This window comes from Actinia tenebrosa, unplaced genomic scaffold, assembly GCF_029948245.1.
Source record: "Actinia tenebrosa isolate PJP-AT-01 unplaced genomic scaffold, QUT_ActTen_1.0 PGA_scaffold9__36_contigs__length_13948895, whole genome shotgun sequence".
NCBI classification, from domain to species: Eukaryota; Metazoa; Cnidaria; class Anthozoa; order Actiniaria; family Actiniidae; genus Actinia; species Actinia tenebrosa.
This window is the reverse complement of record NW_028292586.1, coordinates 681,932-698,755: the sequence shown is the minus strand read 5'-3', so window position 1 is coordinate 698,755 and position 16,824 is coordinate 681,932. Positions and strand designations below refer to the sequence as shown.

General features: G+C 36.3%; 1 protein-coding gene across 2 annotated transcripts in view; it reads right to left on the bottom strand.

The window, feature by feature from the left end:
- Nucleotides 1–16,824, bottom strand: part of LOC116287550 (uncharacterized) — a 35,286-nt gene that overhangs the window by 4,290 nt on the left and 14,172 nt on the right. For both annotated transcript variants that reach the window (XM_031694234.2, XM_031694236.2), the window contains 19 exons: nucleotides 14,019–14,064; nucleotides 12,750–13,001; nucleotides 12,043–12,103; nucleotides 11,678–11,808; nucleotides 11,320–11,436; nucleotides 10,874–10,987; nucleotides 10,377–10,487; nucleotides 9,712–9,825; nucleotides 8,554–9,328; nucleotides 7,798–8,285; nucleotides 6,993–7,151; nucleotides 6,517–6,630; nucleotides 6,059–6,172; nucleotides 4,480–4,593; nucleotides 2,716–2,832; nucleotides 1,688–1,912; nucleotides 878–1,254; nucleotides 367–519; nucleotides 85–259 (listed from right to left, as the gene is read on the bottom strand). In XM_031694234.2, the coding sequence (XP_031550094.2) occupies nucleotides 85–259; nucleotides 367–519; nucleotides 878–1,254; nucleotides 1,688–1,912; nucleotides 2,716–2,832; nucleotides 4,480–4,593; nucleotides 6,059–6,172; nucleotides 6,517–6,630; nucleotides 6,993–7,151; nucleotides 7,798–8,285; nucleotides 8,554–9,328; nucleotides 9,712–9,825; nucleotides 10,377–10,487; nucleotides 10,874–10,987; nucleotides 11,320–11,436; nucleotides 11,678–11,808; nucleotides 12,043–12,103; nucleotides 12,750–13,001; nucleotides 14,019–14,064 (3,757 nt within the window). The remainder of the gene's footprint in view (nucleotides 1–84; nucleotides 260–366; nucleotides 520–877; nucleotides 1,255–1,687; nucleotides 1,913–2,715; nucleotides 2,833–4,479; nucleotides 4,594–6,058; nucleotides 6,173–6,516; nucleotides 6,631–6,992; nucleotides 7,152–7,797; nucleotides 8,286–8,553; nucleotides 9,329–9,711; nucleotides 9,826–10,376; nucleotides 10,488–10,873; nucleotides 10,988–11,319; nucleotides 11,437–11,677; nucleotides 11,809–12,042; nucleotides 12,104–12,749; nucleotides 13,002–14,018; nucleotides 14,065–16,824) is intronic.

Here is a 16,824-nt window from a genome sequence, read left to right as displayed (position 1 = left end):
TAATAGCACGATAAACAAAAGTTCAAAATTTAATCAACTCTAAGGCATACACAAACACGTATGAGATCGGAAACAACGACCTACCTTTATCTTTGTGAAAGGAAAGAGTGACAGATCGTTCCACGGACACTTCTCTTACAGCTATTAATACTTTGTACAGAGTGACGTTGATTCCAGAACGATCATTAGGTGGCGATCGGATAAACCTCGCGATATCAACAGCTGCCTTCTCAGCCACTCCCGATTTTGAAGAGCTAGCCTGGAAATAGTTATAAAGAGAACGTTGAGTTTCACTGATGCTATTCGGAGAAGAGAAGAGAAGAGAAGAGAAAAGAGAAAGTGACAAATAAAAAATCGAAAGCTTACCACTGAAACAACAACAGTTTTAGTGTCCTGCTGTATGACAGGCTGTTCTGGCCATTTTCCACCACAGAGTAAACGGATATGAGCCTTTAATGAATATTTTCGTAATAACGGCAGATAACGCAATTGACGACAGAACTCTTCCATTATCGTACCCTAGAATCAGACCATGAAAATGTTTAAAAGAAAGCAAAATAACACTTCTTAAACAATTATACAATCTTTGACTAAGCGTTCCTTTGCATATATTTGACATCATAACAGAAAGGCCAGATACTGAGACAGAGTTTTTGGGGGTGGGATTTACAGCGAAATGTCAAAAATCTTCACTATTGGGGCTCAATTAATTATCTTTAAACAGAATTTGTATTGAGATGTGAGGAAGGGTTGCTACGCACCCTCTTTACAACCCCAGAATCCGCCCCAAAGCCGCCATGTCAACGCGAGTTTTTTCCAACAAAAGATACACTAGTCATGTTTATTGGAATAGATTACAACTGTACTGGTACATTACCTCTGGTATTTTCTGCAAGTTAAACAAGATGTTAATCTTTGCGCAGTCTCCACTAAGATCAGTGGAGTTTGGCAAACAAAAGTCGTCTCTTATAATCCCTCGCTCGTCACCAATAGACGTACTGGTGACTCCCGAGCAGACTCCATATTGAGCACATGGTGGCTTGAGACAATTAGTCTGTTTGGGTTTACAGACATCACCGTCGTCACACGCCGAAGTATCAAAAGGATTACTACTATTGCAATTCCGCGGTCCACAGTCCACCTTTGTACATGTTCGCGTTCCTTTGTAGCATATACATGTATTGCAGTCCTCTTTTGTTGTAGTGTTATGTAAGTACGTTTTATCACCTTCCTTGCATAGGTAAGGGTCATCAGCTGAAATATTAAAACAGTTATGGACTTAGAGCCACAAGAACACTTCATGGAAGTACCAAGCACAGGCTGATTGTTTTGGCGCTCTTTACAGCTACCAAGGAAGCGCACAGATGACTACAAAGGCCCTAACAAACGGTCCCAACATTTGACCCAAAATATGACCAACGTTTTGACCCAGTATTTTGACCCAAAATTTGACCCAACATTTTGACCATGACAAACAGTCCCAACCTTTGACCCAACCAATGTTGGCTAAATGTTGGGCCAAATATTTGGATCATTTGTCAGTGCCTTAATGCTCCGACTATAATGCAAAGCGGGAATACTGCAGACTGATTAGTCAATTTTTTGTGTTTCTATATACAATGCAGAGTTGAGCAGTGTTGCTACAACAAATGCTGAAAAAGGTTATAAAGAACCACCCTTTTCTTACCTTCACATCTCAAGCCAATCTTCTCTGGCGGACACTGGCATTTGAAGCCACCGAACAGATCGATACACTTAGCACCTGCTAAACAAGGGGAGGATGCACATTCATCTATGTTGATCCTACAGTCAGGACCCGAGAAACCAGGAGCACAGGAACACACTCTGAAGCCAACTTTATCCACACATGTACCACCATTATAACATGGGGTTGTTGCGCAGTCATCAATATCTAGACAAGACACACAACAAATCAGGAAATGATTGGACTTTACCTAAGCTTAGTAGATGACAGTAATATGAGCTCTTTACCCTGGGTTAAATGTTTTACAATTAACAACAACAACAACAACAACAACAACAACAATAGTTTATTTGCACTAAAGGAGGAAAGAATTACATGAAACATAAATTTAAAATTGCAAAAACACGAGCACAGCTACCTAAAATAGCTGAAAAGCTATTTTAGGTAGCTTTTCAAATCGTCAATTTCAAATCGTCATGTTATTATTTCTTTAGTTGCTGGTCGCTTTTACTTTGTACCTAATTTCTTTAAAAAATTTTAATTTTGCAATTTATGAGCAAGTGCCATCTCCTATTGTTACTGATTTCTTTCTCTATTGGTAAGTTAGTGGTCCCTTTTTCTGTAGAGGCGAGCTTTCCAATTTTCAGCACGTTCCTTTTCATTCTCTCTTTCGTTCTCTCATTTTCTTTTTCTAGTAGCACAATCAAAAGTCTTTCCATTTTCCCCTTTTTTCTCTTATTCTCTAATTTCTCTAATTCAACTTGTAGTAACACTATCAAAAATCATTCCGTTCTCTTTTTCATTCTCTTTTTCATTCTCTTTTTCCAGCACAATAAAAAATCTTTCCATTTCCTGTTTCATTCTCTCATTCTCTTTTTCTAGTAGCATCCTCAACAATACAATGGCACTGATGGTTGTAAAGAACTCTAAGACAATCGAATAGAGAAACCTTAAGGCTACACCTACTGTACAGAATCCAACCAATCATAAAACATTCTATTGAGTCTTACTTTTCTCACAATAGTAGCCTTCCCAGCCATTCTTACAGCTACAAGACACCTGACCACCAGCCATATCAATACAGGTTCCACCATTCTTACAAGGACTTGAGTAACACTTGCCAAAATCTAAACAAATGAATTATACTTTTAGTTAAAGTGATCCAATATTATTTAGCGACGGAATTCACGGGTATTTAGGGAATACAGGAACCTGGGCCAAAAAGGCAAAACACAAAATTTTATTGCATTTACTTTAACTCTTGGGCCCCGTCCACACGTATCCGGACATTTTTGTATCCGCAAATTATTTTTTGCGGATACGAAAATGTTTGCGTCCACACGCAGCGTATTCGAATCGTTTTCACCGTCCACACGTATCCGTTTTCGTAAAATTTGAGGATATGGACACAAAAATTTGCGGACACGTGTGGACGCAATCCGTATCCGTAAAAAAAGAATTGCGGATACAAAAATTTGCGGGTACGTGTGGACGGGGCCTTGAAATCCGCTCAAAACTTAACTAATTCTTTCGACAAAAAATCGGTGCGAAACGTGCATCATACATTCAAAATCCCTTAGACAATCCCCAGTTGAGATTTGTTTATTCTGACAATTCGATTCTCGCTCGGAAAAGCGTAATAACTTGCTCGTGTTATTTCTTAAAGCAACAACAGGCAGAGCCGGACTTCACTACTGACTCATGGTGATATAAAGAGAATGAATAGAGATGTAAGCAAGAGGCAGACATCTGCTCATAATCAAGATAATGGTTACTATAGAATAAATAGACATGCTTCTACCACCAAAACGTGCCTCAGAAGGCAGAACGTGCCTGTTAGTAGAAGAAAAGGCCTCATAACAATCGAGTTCAACTTTCTTTATTCGTTTCGCGGTAGTGTTATGTAATTGAAGGACCTCAGTTGTTGTCCAAATTATTCCCTTTTTTTCAAGTGAGAGACTCAGTTGCGCATGCCGCGCTAGAGATACAATGCATTCTTAACCGTATAACCGCAACATAACAAGTAAAGAAATAGTACTAGTATACAAAATAGAAGTAGATCTTCTATGATTTAAATGTTTCCGAGTTCACCGAATATTTGCGCGATCCCGCGTGCTGTAGTATATTTCTATTAAAATCAAAAATACATGCACAACACCTGCTTTATTAACAATGAATTCTTCGAGTCCAGTTAAATCACAAATACAATTGTTTAGGCTACTGAAAGCTAAGGCAATTACCCATTTGTCAAGAGAAAACACTCGAGATAACACTCAGTTTTTGTTTTGTAGTTGTTGTTGAGTTTTAATTCACATTGACCTTCGTAGGTAAATGTATGCATGATATTAGTTAGTTTAATATATTATCAAGGTCATGCTTAGAGGCAAAACCCTTCGTCCGCCTTTGTCCTCGCAGATATCAGATGCATTGTATACGTGTATTATCGATCTCGCCGAACCCTTAGACACGATAGCAATTAAAAGCGATCTTGTGGTGAAAAGAGCTTTGTGTCGTGTTTGATAATAACGCTGCGAGCGCTGACTAAGATGTGTTTCCATATGATCGCTGCGATAGCTGAAAGCCGAAACCCGTTTCTGGGGCGATCGAAGCGATCAAATGGAAACCAGGCTTAACGAATAGAGATTGAAGAAAGTTGAAATAGAATGAACATGAGAATGAAAGAAGAAACGCTTCAAAAGGGAATGAAGTTTGTCATCGATGAAAACAAACATGCAAATACACTATTAAATGTCAATGATAAAAGACGAACCTACCTAGCTGACACGTTCGCCCACTGAATCCCTTTTGACACAAACAGTGGAAATTGTTCCCGATCTCTTTACAGGTACCACCGTTGTTACATGGATTCACCTCACAGCTGGAGTTACCTATTAAAAATATACTGTGTTAATAAGAATAAACTTCAAACTTGTTTTTGTTTTAGCTTTAACTTATTGATTTTCATAAAAGAAAGTAGGTTCTATTTGGCTATGTTATGCTGAATAAAAACGCGGGGATTGTATGGTTAGGCGTAGCGCATTACGACGTCTTTAGGCGTCTTTGAGTCTTTAGAGTACAGCGTAAAGCTTGGAGGTTAATAGAATAGCAATTTCTCTGCATGAGGTTATTCAGATGTGACTTACTTTAAAGAGTTTTTGTAATAGACGATGCTTAAAAACGAAAATACGGTATAATCTCTTCTTCAAGCAAATTTAGTTTGAGAAAAAAAAAAGTGGCACGCAATATTGCGGCAAAAAATTTGCGGGACTTTTTTAGCCTCTCTTGTTAGTACATTGTGTTCAATGTAAGAGTAACATAACACATCAAGATTATTAGTCCAACGTAATGCTGCGGCCGCAAAGAGTTTGCACGAATTTTCTGTATCTTCAACGTATACCGCAAAGCGGAGTATCGCGAAGAAGATACAAAAGCGATTTTCAAAGATGCCCTAACATAATAAAACTAAATGAATAAAGTATTAAATAAATAGATATAACTAGCTAAAAACTAGTGTGAGCTGCGTCGGTGTTTCTAATGAAACAGTAATGATGAAAAGGTAAATTATACACCGTGAAAAGATGAAGAAACTTACTGACGTTTCGGACGCTAGTCCTTCGTCGGAGTACGAAGGACTAGCGTCCGAAACGTCAGTAAGTTTTTTCATCTTTTCACGCTGTATAATTTACCTTTTCATCATTACTATTAAATAAATATGAAAATAGGTTAAAAAGTTTAAAAAAGTTAGAAGTAATATAAAATAAGTATACAGAAATACAGAAATATATAAATAATTAAAATAGTTATTATTATAGCTATGTAGATGTATATCTAACAAATGTATTATAAATTCTATGTATACTATGTATATGTAATCTAATCAAAGTAATTTTCTAAATTCTTTTAAATTTGGGGCATTTCTTACAGAATTATCTAGATTGTTCCATTCCTTCGCCGCATGAAAACTAAAACATTGTTTGCCGCAATTTGTGCGAACAGTAGGAAGATGTATGTTGACGGCGGCGAGTACAATAATTATGTATAGATTCATTTGTTAAGAAATTGAAATCATAATCTATGTAATTATTGATATACTTAAAAACTGCAATGCAAATTCTGCAAGATTTAGCTACTTTTTGCCTGTAACGTTTTTACTAGTTTTCTTATATTAGCCTCAAGACTTGTCGTAGTTAGGATTTCCGTGACCCTGGCGTCAATTTTTTCATGACCAAAGTACCTGCTGATTATCTTAAAGATTGACCATCTCCATATTAAGTATCTCCTCAGGCATCGCCTCGGGCAGGCTTTCATTATTAATAAGCATTCAAATAACAAGAAAAAACAACATACGCTTACTTGAGCTACACGTTTTGCCTTTCCACTGTGGAGGGCAGCTGCAGACAAAATCGTTGACAAGATCTGTGCACGTTCCATTGTTGTTGCAAGGAGCACTTTTGCAGTCGTCAAAATCTGTACACAAACATTACATAATGCTTTTAAAACTAGTAACCGACTTGAAATAATTATGTAGGATTATTGGTGTTATGTGTGGGCGTGGACAGTCACGTGTGCTGCAAAAGAATATATAGTTTCTGATACAATACAACGAATAGCATGGCACGAGGTAATATCACGGAAAGAAATTGACCACCTCCTTTGAACCAATCACAAGCGAGATAAAATTACTTTGAATCATCGATGATACATCGTTATAGCACAGCATGGCACAGCACGGCACGCACGTACGTACCGTTAGATTTTCACAGTCACACAAAATTTGCTCTACAATCGTAGTTACTTAATTTAAAACCTACTTGTTTCGCAGAAGCGACCTTCCCATCCGTTCTTACAAATACACTTATAAGAGCCAATTCCATCAAGGCAGGTTCCTCCATTACGACACTGGTGATTTACACAGTCATCAACATCTACATAACAAGAAAACACAACATATGGGTGTAATTAGTCAAGTTTCCAACATGATCTATATAGAACTTGCTAGTAAAACTGTTCGCGCAGTGGTTATTAACTGCGATCCTCCTACGCCTTCAGTATGGTAAATATCCTTGACCATGTATGAGGAACGTAGAGACCTTGGCTGACAAATATTTCTCGAATTTGCTGCAGCTTGTTGAGACACATTATTAAGCCATAAAATCCAAACCAATGAGAAATCTTAAGTAAAACTTAGAGTTTGAATTATTTTGTAGATTTGCTTCATGAAGCTCATTCTCTTCTTGCAACCGTTGTAACGTAGTTAATTCTTTCGAAAAATTGACGATTGACTTACTGATGTGACAATGGTTGCCAGTGAATCCTTGATCGCAGTTGCATTTAAAATCGCCGCCATCGATGTTCTGACATGTTCCATGGTCACCACATACTTTAGAGTCAACTAACTCACTTGAGGTGCCGTTTCTAAGAACGGCGATCTTGCATGAGTCCATCACTGAAATAAAGACAAAACCCTAGATTAATAACGAGGACCAAGGACGACCCTAAAACGTAGGTTAGGGAGGGAGGATGAGGGGGCTAAGATTGAAAAATATAAGGGGCTAAATAGCCCTTCAGCTCCCCCCCCCCCCCCCCCTGTCTCCGTGGTACCTGAATACTACAGCGGATTTCATATATAAGTGTTCACTGGTTTATCGTGAATCTGTCTATTACTGTAGTAAGTGGGGTCTTGATGGGACAATTCAAACGAAATGTTAACTTAAAAAAACGTTTAATTTTACGGCCGATACCGCACGTTGCGCTTGCAAGGCAGGTACTGCAAGGTTTCAGAATCCTACGAAAATCTCTCTTTTAGCAGTCGATTGCCATAACTTAATTCTCTTGTGTTTCTATGTCCAACAAAATTCAAGCTTAAAGGTAGAGCGCCAGGCTCGAACAGGATAATGAAGACCTTGGCCCGGTTTTATAAATGGGTGGATAGCACTATGCAACGGATAAATCCTTATCCAGTGGATAAGTTAATGTTTTTATCCAATAACATTATCCACTGGATAAGATTTATCCGTCGCACAGCGCTATTGACCCTTCGGAGAACCGAGCCCTGCATAAGTTTGTTAACACTGAATCGGATAATATATTACCTTGCTCGCAAAAATGTCCTCTTGTCCCGGTAGGGCAGCTACAAAAAAAACTGTTAACCCGATCGAAGCATTTACCACCATGTTGACAAGGATGTGAATCGCATTCGTTGATATCTATCTCGCACTTGTCTCCAGTGTATCCTGCTTCACATATACACGTTGCTTTGTACGGACCATTAGCGCAGGTTCCTCCATTCTGACAACGGATTTTACTGCAATGATTGATCCTGACTTCGCAGTTTCTTCCAGTGTATCCTACAGGGCACACGCATTTGTAATCATTGACATCGGGGATGCAGGTACTAGCACCATAGCAAGGAGCAGAGTCACAGGCATTTAGTGCGATCTCGCACCTCTGACCAGTAAAACCCAAAGGGCATGTACATATAGAGATACCAAGACCTTGAATGCAGCTACCATTGTTAAGACATGGGTTGCTCTGACACTTATTAACAGCAACTTCGCACTGTGTACCGCTGAATTCAGGTCTTTAAGCAAAAAGAAATATATCGTTAATTTAAGCTTCCCCCTTTTCGATTACCCCGATTTTCATTAGAAAACGAAAAGAAAAAGAAAAAAAGAAAAAAGAAGAAATGACATGAATTTCTTCATGTCGTAAAAATTGTTTGCGCACTTCTTGATGGTAGGTATCCAATCTTTTCTTGAACATTTATTGATAATCCAGGTTTTAACACGTCCAATTCCTAGCTTAATCTCAGGGTTCACGTTGCAATTATAACAAGCTATAATAATTACCTGCATTTACAGATGTATCCGTTGACCTCGTCAACACAGGTTCCTCCGTTCCTGCAAGGGTTATTACGACCACAATCATCAACATTATGATCACAGTTGACTCCCGTATACCCCGGTGCACACCGACACTGATAATCATTGACCTTATCGATACACGTTGCCGAGGAATGACAGGGAGATGATGCGCACTCGTTGATATCGTCGATACAAAGCGGACCAGTGAAACCTGGTTGACAGACGCACTTGAATCCATTGACCATATCGATACAATTAGCGCCGTTTTTACAAGGTGATGATAAACACTCATTGATATTGGTCTCACAAAAGGCTCCAGTGTATCCAGGAGCACATTTGCACTGGCTGCTTTTACTGGATAGCTTGATGCAGGTTGCACCATGAAAACATGAGTCTGGGTTACAAGTACTGTCACCGGATAACACTTCAGTACAATTTCTTCCTGTGAAACCAGAGCTGCAGATACACTTGTAATCACCGATAAGATCTCTGCAATGTCCGTGTTTGCAGGGGTTTGGAAAGCATTCGTTGACACGGAACTGACAATTAGTTCCTTGAAAGCCAACAGGGCATACGCACTGATAATCATGGACAACGCCCTTACAAATGCCACCGTTAAGGCAAGGGTTGCTTTGGCAGTAATCTTTAATGACCTCACAGTTTTTTCCAGTAAAACCTTCTGGGCAGTTACACCTGTAATCGTTAGTTTTGTCTACGCATGTGCCGTTGTTCTTGCACTGCCCAGCACAATCATTGACGTCTAGTAAAAAATAAAAAAAAACAAAAGGTAATAAAATTACTTCTTAGTCCTGAATGAATGAATCCGCAACAACAGCAGTAAGGTGCTGCTATTAACAACACAACCCACCCATACTTCGTTTTATTTCAAATTAGTTTCTATTCTATTCTCTTCTCTTTTGCAATCTGGGCCCGATTGTACGAAGGACTGGATAGCGCTATCCGACGAATAAAACCCTATCCAGTGGATAAGTCGATGCTGTTATCCAATAAATTTAACCACACTGGGTAAGATTTATCTGTCAGATAAATGATGTGGCCTGATGTATGAGTACAGCTAGTATTATTTTGTTGTAATCCCTTGTTATTTCTTCTCAAGATCAGATTCCATTTACCAGTACTTACTTTCATCACAGTTCCTTCCCTTCCATCCAGTTTGACACTCACATGCATAATCATTCACCAAATCTATGCACTTCCTTCCATTAACACATGGTGAGGCAGCACATTCATTGATATCTATAATACAAGGTGATCATGGTCACTCAATATCTACAAAGCTTTTCGCCGTTGTATCACAGCGTGGGACAATCACAACAGAGCTAGGCTTCAAACTAAGTGAAAGCCCAAAGATCGAATTAGAATTTAGAAGTTGATTTTTGAGGAGGGAGGAAAACTGGAGAACCCGGAGAAAAACCCTTGAAGCTTAGGAGAGAACCAACAAACAACTCTACTCACATACGACATCGAGATCAGCAGGACTCAAAATTGAGCAGCATTGGTGAGAGGCGGCGAATTAGCAGTGCTGCCTCATTCAGTCTATGCACTCAATCAAAATATGGTGACCAGTTTTAATAACTATTGTTAAGCACTGACTAGCCTCATGTTCATGTGAAGACAAAAAGGCATTTTCACACATTTCTCTTACATTTAGTGTAAGAGAAAGTTGTATTGTATGTTTGTGATTGTTCAGCTCTGCATTCAAAAATTATATTTCCTCTAGCCTTCCATAGCCATTTTATGTCGTCAGATAAATAAACTGTTCATTGAAACAAATAAATTGGACTTACTTTTCTCGCACTGAGACCCCTCCCATCCTGATTTGCACTTGCACTGAAAACCAGGCTGAGCATTAATGCAGGTACCTCCATTTTGGCAGGGCATGCTATTACAGTCTTTACCTTAAGAAAAAATATAGTGATAAGAAAATTATGTTATATGAATCAAAGTTTTCAAGTAAAATCATTATAGAACAAGTATTTGTCCCATTCAGCGTGGGTGGGGTGTTTTCCCATTTCAGACCACATCTTTCCCTCAAGCATTGTTTTCTTTGTTCACCGGTAATGCGTAAAATCTATCAAAAATATGGATGAGGCTCAAACAAAAATCTTGTTTCTTAAGAATGACATTTGATCTTGCGAAAACATTATGAGCAAGCTGAATGAGTCTATTTGATATATACTTCGATTTTTCTAAATGTTATTATATTAATTCAAATGGATAGCATATTACTATGCAGCGATATGCAAAATTTCTACATACTAAGAACTATCACAGCTTAACTTACTTATTTGACAAGTTCTTCCTTCCCACTCTGATGTACAAGTACAGTGAAATCCAATGCCATCATTGGTACATGTCCCATTATGCTGGCAAGGATTTGTTGCACAGCTGTCAATCTCTACAGGAAAAGAAACAAAAAAGACATTTAAAATATGGAATTGGTTATTAATCTAAACTTTAAAAACAGCCTTGGTTGACATTGAGCAGAAAATGCCTTGATTAAAGTACAATGCGAATTAGGAGGTCTTTGTTGGTTCTCTTCCTTAAGGGTTTTTCTCCCTCCACAAACCCTAACAAGCTAAATTCCAATTTGTTATGTGTGTTAGCTGTGGCTTGTTACAGGGTATTGATAAAATCTGAAGGTCTTTTAAGGAGATCATCAGTAGTAATGGTTAGCAGTCTGTTCTAAAAGAGGAATTACAATGAAATGAATAGAGTGAGTGAACGTACTTGTTTCACAGTTGAGTCCAGTATACCCTGGTAGGCATTCACATCTGTGTCTATCGGGCCCAATGTTGAAACATGTGCCACCATTTCTGCATGGTAACTTACGGCAATAATCCAGATCTGTAAAGCAAGCCGGTGCAACAAAATATTATAAATGATATACATAAGAAAGGAAAAAAGATTAAAAACAACAAGCACATAAAATATAATAAGCAAGATTGGTAAAAGCTGAATGATATTAAGTCACCTCTATAGAAAATCATAGACAAAACCAACTGACCTTTATTAATCAATTCTAACTCAAAATGTGATAAAAGCAGATGTACTATAAATTACTTCTGAAGCAAGTCTCCATACACACCTCTGTCACAAAGAAGGCCTCCCCAGCGATTCTTACAGTTGCACTGCCATGGAATTGAGCATGTTCCATGTACGCAGCCAGGGTATATTTTGCATTGATCACATAAAGGTCCTTCCCAGCCATAATCACATCTGAAAGGATCATCAATTGAATTTATTTCAAGGGCATAGCCAGTGGGACCAATTGGGCCCTGGTCCCCCTCCCCATACTTATGCTGTAGAAACCTAAACAACTGAGGAGCCCCCCCCCCCCCCCCTAGCAAAATCCTGGCTATACCCTTGTATTAACAGTATATATGCAATAAGACATAAATTGATATCTTCATGAAGTTTTAGAGCAGGACATTGTAAAATAAGTCAACTTACTTGCAAGTGCCAGGAGTGGAACACTTTCCATGTTCTGGATCACATCCTTTTCTACATATGGCTGTTTTTTTTGGTGTAAAGAGATCAAGGGTGAGACATTACAACCTGAGGTTATAACTATAGCCAACTAAAAGCTAGGATAATGAGATGAGCATGTTGACAAGATGACATGATGCTGTTAATGTCATTGGTGATGATAATGATGGTCATAGTGATAATGATGGTGATTATAAAGATGATTATGAAGATGATGATGATACATGATGATGATGGTACATGATGATAATGGTCATGGTGTTGATGATGGTGATAATGGTGGTGATGATGATGATGGTGGTGATAATGATGATGATGATGTCATGGTGCTGGTAATAGACCCCTTGCATTGAGTCCCTAGGGGAATTGCTTCAGGGGAAGACGGCCTATTGTTTTGTCCCCCAGAGCAATTCCTCTAGGAATTCAATGCAAGAGGTCTTTAATGGTGATGATAGTGATGATGATGATAATGATGATGATGATGGTGATGAAGATGACAGCTATGATGGTGATGAAGATGATGAATGGTACTGGTATCATACAGATAAACCCATGAATAATATTTGTGGACTCAAGCTTAAAAAGTATCATACTGGTATATTTAAGATTCTTTTTTTATAAAGCCTTCTTAGAGCTAAGGAAAGAAACTTCCACCATAAAGGAGACCTTACCTATGTCGCAGAGCTCTCCTCTCCATCCTGCCATACAAATTTTATTTCCCTGTTTATCACATTTATAATGTCCAAATTTATCATCCCTAGGCTTGCATAGCTTGTTGCAGCCTTGTCCATAATAAAATGTATCACACACCACTCTTAACTTGTACTCTATGGTTGCAGTGGGACCATTGTAGCTGTGTGCTTCCCATGTTTTATTTGGAAGAATAACCCCTTGGTGAGTTGCTTGATCTATTAATTGACTACCTAATAAAATATGAAAGGATGTTGTGAATATTACCATTAAACTCTAAAACTTTCAAAAAACAAAATAAATGAAAAAAAGAGTAAATGATGATCCAGAAATTAAATAATTTCACACATAATCAATAAACATATTTCATCTGAGCATAAAATTAAACAACAGCTGGAAATCAATACAACAAGAGGAAAGTTAGAGGCTATTGATATTAGACATAGAAAAACCCACATTGAATTAGGATGATTCAAAGATATCAGCTCCCAAGGGTTTACAAATGTAACACATTTGACTGATGAAAACTATGGGACTTATGGTCAAAATATCTCCAAATTTCAACAATTTTACTATAATGATATGTCCAAGATTTTTGCATTTTTTTTAAATAATTCATCTTTTCTCACATTCTGCCTAAAATACTGCCCAATGTGATATGACCAATTAAACCATCAGAGAAAATTAACTAATAATGTTTTAAATATTGTCCATGAATGTAATCTAGACTTAACTGATTATCAATCTATTGATTTATATTTTTTGACAAGAATATATTGGACATGCAATATATTAAAATAAGTAACTTTAATATGACAAGGTTAAAAGATGACAGTGTTTGCTTCCATGGTAACCCCTCAACACTGGAAAACATCTTGGATTAAAAATTTTTATTTTCTTATCAGTAAATCAACTGTTTGATAATAATCAACAAAGAACTTTATAAAAATTGAAATTAACAAAATAAAAGAGCAATATAAAAGGAATCAACTAATTACTAGTATTATTATTTTATTCTATTGCCTGTTTTGAAAAAATTCATTCCTTTGGTCAAATAATAATTATAAGTAAAAATGAGAAGTTTGATAATACAAAAAGAAAAAAAAGGGAAAATAAAAAGAGAATTTATTATACAAAAATTCTAAGTCTTATAATAGCAAAGTAGGTTAAGTGGCTTCATTTTTTTGAATTGTCAAGATAAAAAACATTAATATTATAAATCTGTCGTCTTTAGGCATTACAAAACTTACTTGAGTTATCTGCATCATGCGCCCTCAAAACCAGTTGATATGTAGTCTGTTAAGATAAAGAGATTATTCATTACAATTAAGACTATAACATCAAAATAAATTCTAAGTAACAATTTTTAAAGAGTAATTTTTCAAAGAGTACTTTTTAAGAAGAAATTTGAATTAAAGCGAAGAATTAAAACATCATATGATGGTGGGATATTATTAAATGCATTACACTAACTAAAAGTTTAGAAAATGCGATTAAGTTATCTAATAAGGGAGGTCTGATCTAATGTACTATTTTAAAGATTTCACACATTTAGAGTCAGTGTTCAGTTACTGTAACTTGATTCTTGTTAAATATCTTGACCTATAGACCCCATAATAGGGAAAATACATTAGTGGGGTCTATGATTAGCAAGCTGGTTAAATCTCACATTAGAAGTGAAAAATGATCTTTAACTGCAAATCAAAATATCCTAGTTTGTCAAGGTTAATGGTTTGTATTTGATTGATTGATTGCTTGAAAGGAAATTAACTATAAAAATAAAACTGTAAGATATAGAGCTTTACTTATAAGTATGTGATTATTATTAGTGAGATTTATTTCAAAGTTTTTTTTTCTAAATAAGCAGTATAGCAAATAAAACAAAAAGTAAAAATATGAACCATATGTAAATATCCAAAGCTATAATATTCTTTAAAAAAACCTAGCATCATTTCTTATACTAGTACCTAACATAAACATTATGATCCAAGCCTAAGACATTGTCTCTGTTACGTACATGTGACATTACCTAGCATTGACCTTGGATTGCCTGGGGCTTTAAAGTTTAGGAAAAACATTGGCTTAAGCTATAGATATAATTATCAGAATATCTAATACCTGAATTTTTTATGGAAGTTATTACATTATGTAGATGGATAAGAATGATATAATCATTTTCAGAGATAGCACACATAAAGCATTCTGTTCTAGCTTCAGTAAACATCTTTTGTTCATTGAGGCTTAAATTTTTATACCATTGTTTATAACAATGCTAGACCAGCATGCACTATGTCTGTTAAGCTTGGAGATTAGTTCTATGGATCAACAACCGAGCTAAATGCATCTAAAAATATATGAACTAGCCTGCCACAATGTATCTAAACAATATATTGACCCAGTAGTGTAGCAACTGGGGCACAGGGGGAGGGCAGTGTCCTCCAAAATTTTATTTAGTTTATTTCATTTTTAATTTTATTAGAAATTAGATTCAACAATTAAAAATGTTTAAATTTTATGATGAAGATTGAATGAATAAAAATGATTGTTTCTTTTTTTTTTGTTGATCCTGTTTTTTTTTACTTTTCTATTCTGGGTGGCATGGTGCCACCATCCACCATCCCCCTTCCGCCCCTCCCCCTCCCCAGATTTCTGAAACCCTTGTATTGACCCAAATTAAGTAAAAAGAAAGGAAACCAGAGATTTTCTAGTTTTCCTAACCAAATCCCAGAAAATTAAACTAAAAATAGATTCAGTATCATGTTTTTATTCCTAATCATTTTTTCTTTTCTTTTCTTTCTTTCTTTCATTCATTCATTCATTCTCTCTATTTCTCTTGCTCTCTTTCCCTCATTCTCTCATTTTCTCCTCACTTTTTTTTCTCTTTCTCTCTTTCCTTCCTTTCATCCTTTTTTCTTTTTCTTAATTACAATGAATCAGAATTCCTTTCAGTATCAGTCCTTCAATATTTTTTTCCAAATCATTCATAATGTATGGCTGTCATAGAGACCTTTGCAATGGATAAAGTACAGATGACACTAGCTATGCATAAAATTGAGCTTCATAAATGCTTTGGTCTATCGCCTATTGTTAAGATTACCGTATACCAGTAGGGATAGTTTGTAAGATATTTAAGACAAACCTCAGCACGTTTAGTAATCAATATTTTTCTCATTAAATTCAAACTGTGAAGATCGAAAAACCAAAGACTAAAAAGATCGTAAATCATTCAAATCGTTCTTTTAAAACTATTTTTAGGTGAACTCGTACTTAAAATATCATATGAATGAAGTAAAGATCAAAGTTTAAAAAGAACGCAAAACTGCTACCGTGTTTTAACATATGCGCTATAGGGGCGCTAAAGACGGCAATTTCTTAGTTTGTAAACCAACAGTTACATAATATGCGGTCTAATATTCTTTAAAACTTTTCATAGGTCAAGCGCAATTGAATAGCTATAAGGAATATTCTTTGTAGATTCCAAATAGTATAAACGATTGATAGAGTATGTAAAGAGAAACCGCCAAAAAAGAACTACTGACAGAAAAATGTACGAAAAATCTAAAAAGGTGTTTTTAAGAACATTTCAGAATACGTTTACGTAACATCGTAAAACGTAGAATCAAAAACAATCTTTTTGCTCATAATTTGAACTTTAAAAAAATAAAATAAAATAAAATAAAATTGAACTCCTTTGTTTGTGTTATACAACGAAGTCTTTTAACATTGCCAAAACTACATCATTTGCTGCCCTAAGTCGACACCAAGAACGCAGAAATGTGTCGTCTGAATATCACCAAGTATTTCCGGTATTATCTTATGTATAACTATCTTAAATAATATCTAATATCTAATATCTAATATGATTTAAAGCGAAGCGTATATTTAGCCTCTGTTAAGAAGTTTTTGACGCATATTTGATCACCGAAATTGCTTTATAATTTCTTTTTAAAAATGATCTATTGTTTGCGTTGAAAGACACAACTTCTTTAAGAACAGGTTGTTCGTTTGTTCTACAGCCACAACGATTCCACAATAAGTATTGAGTCTTTTCAAAAC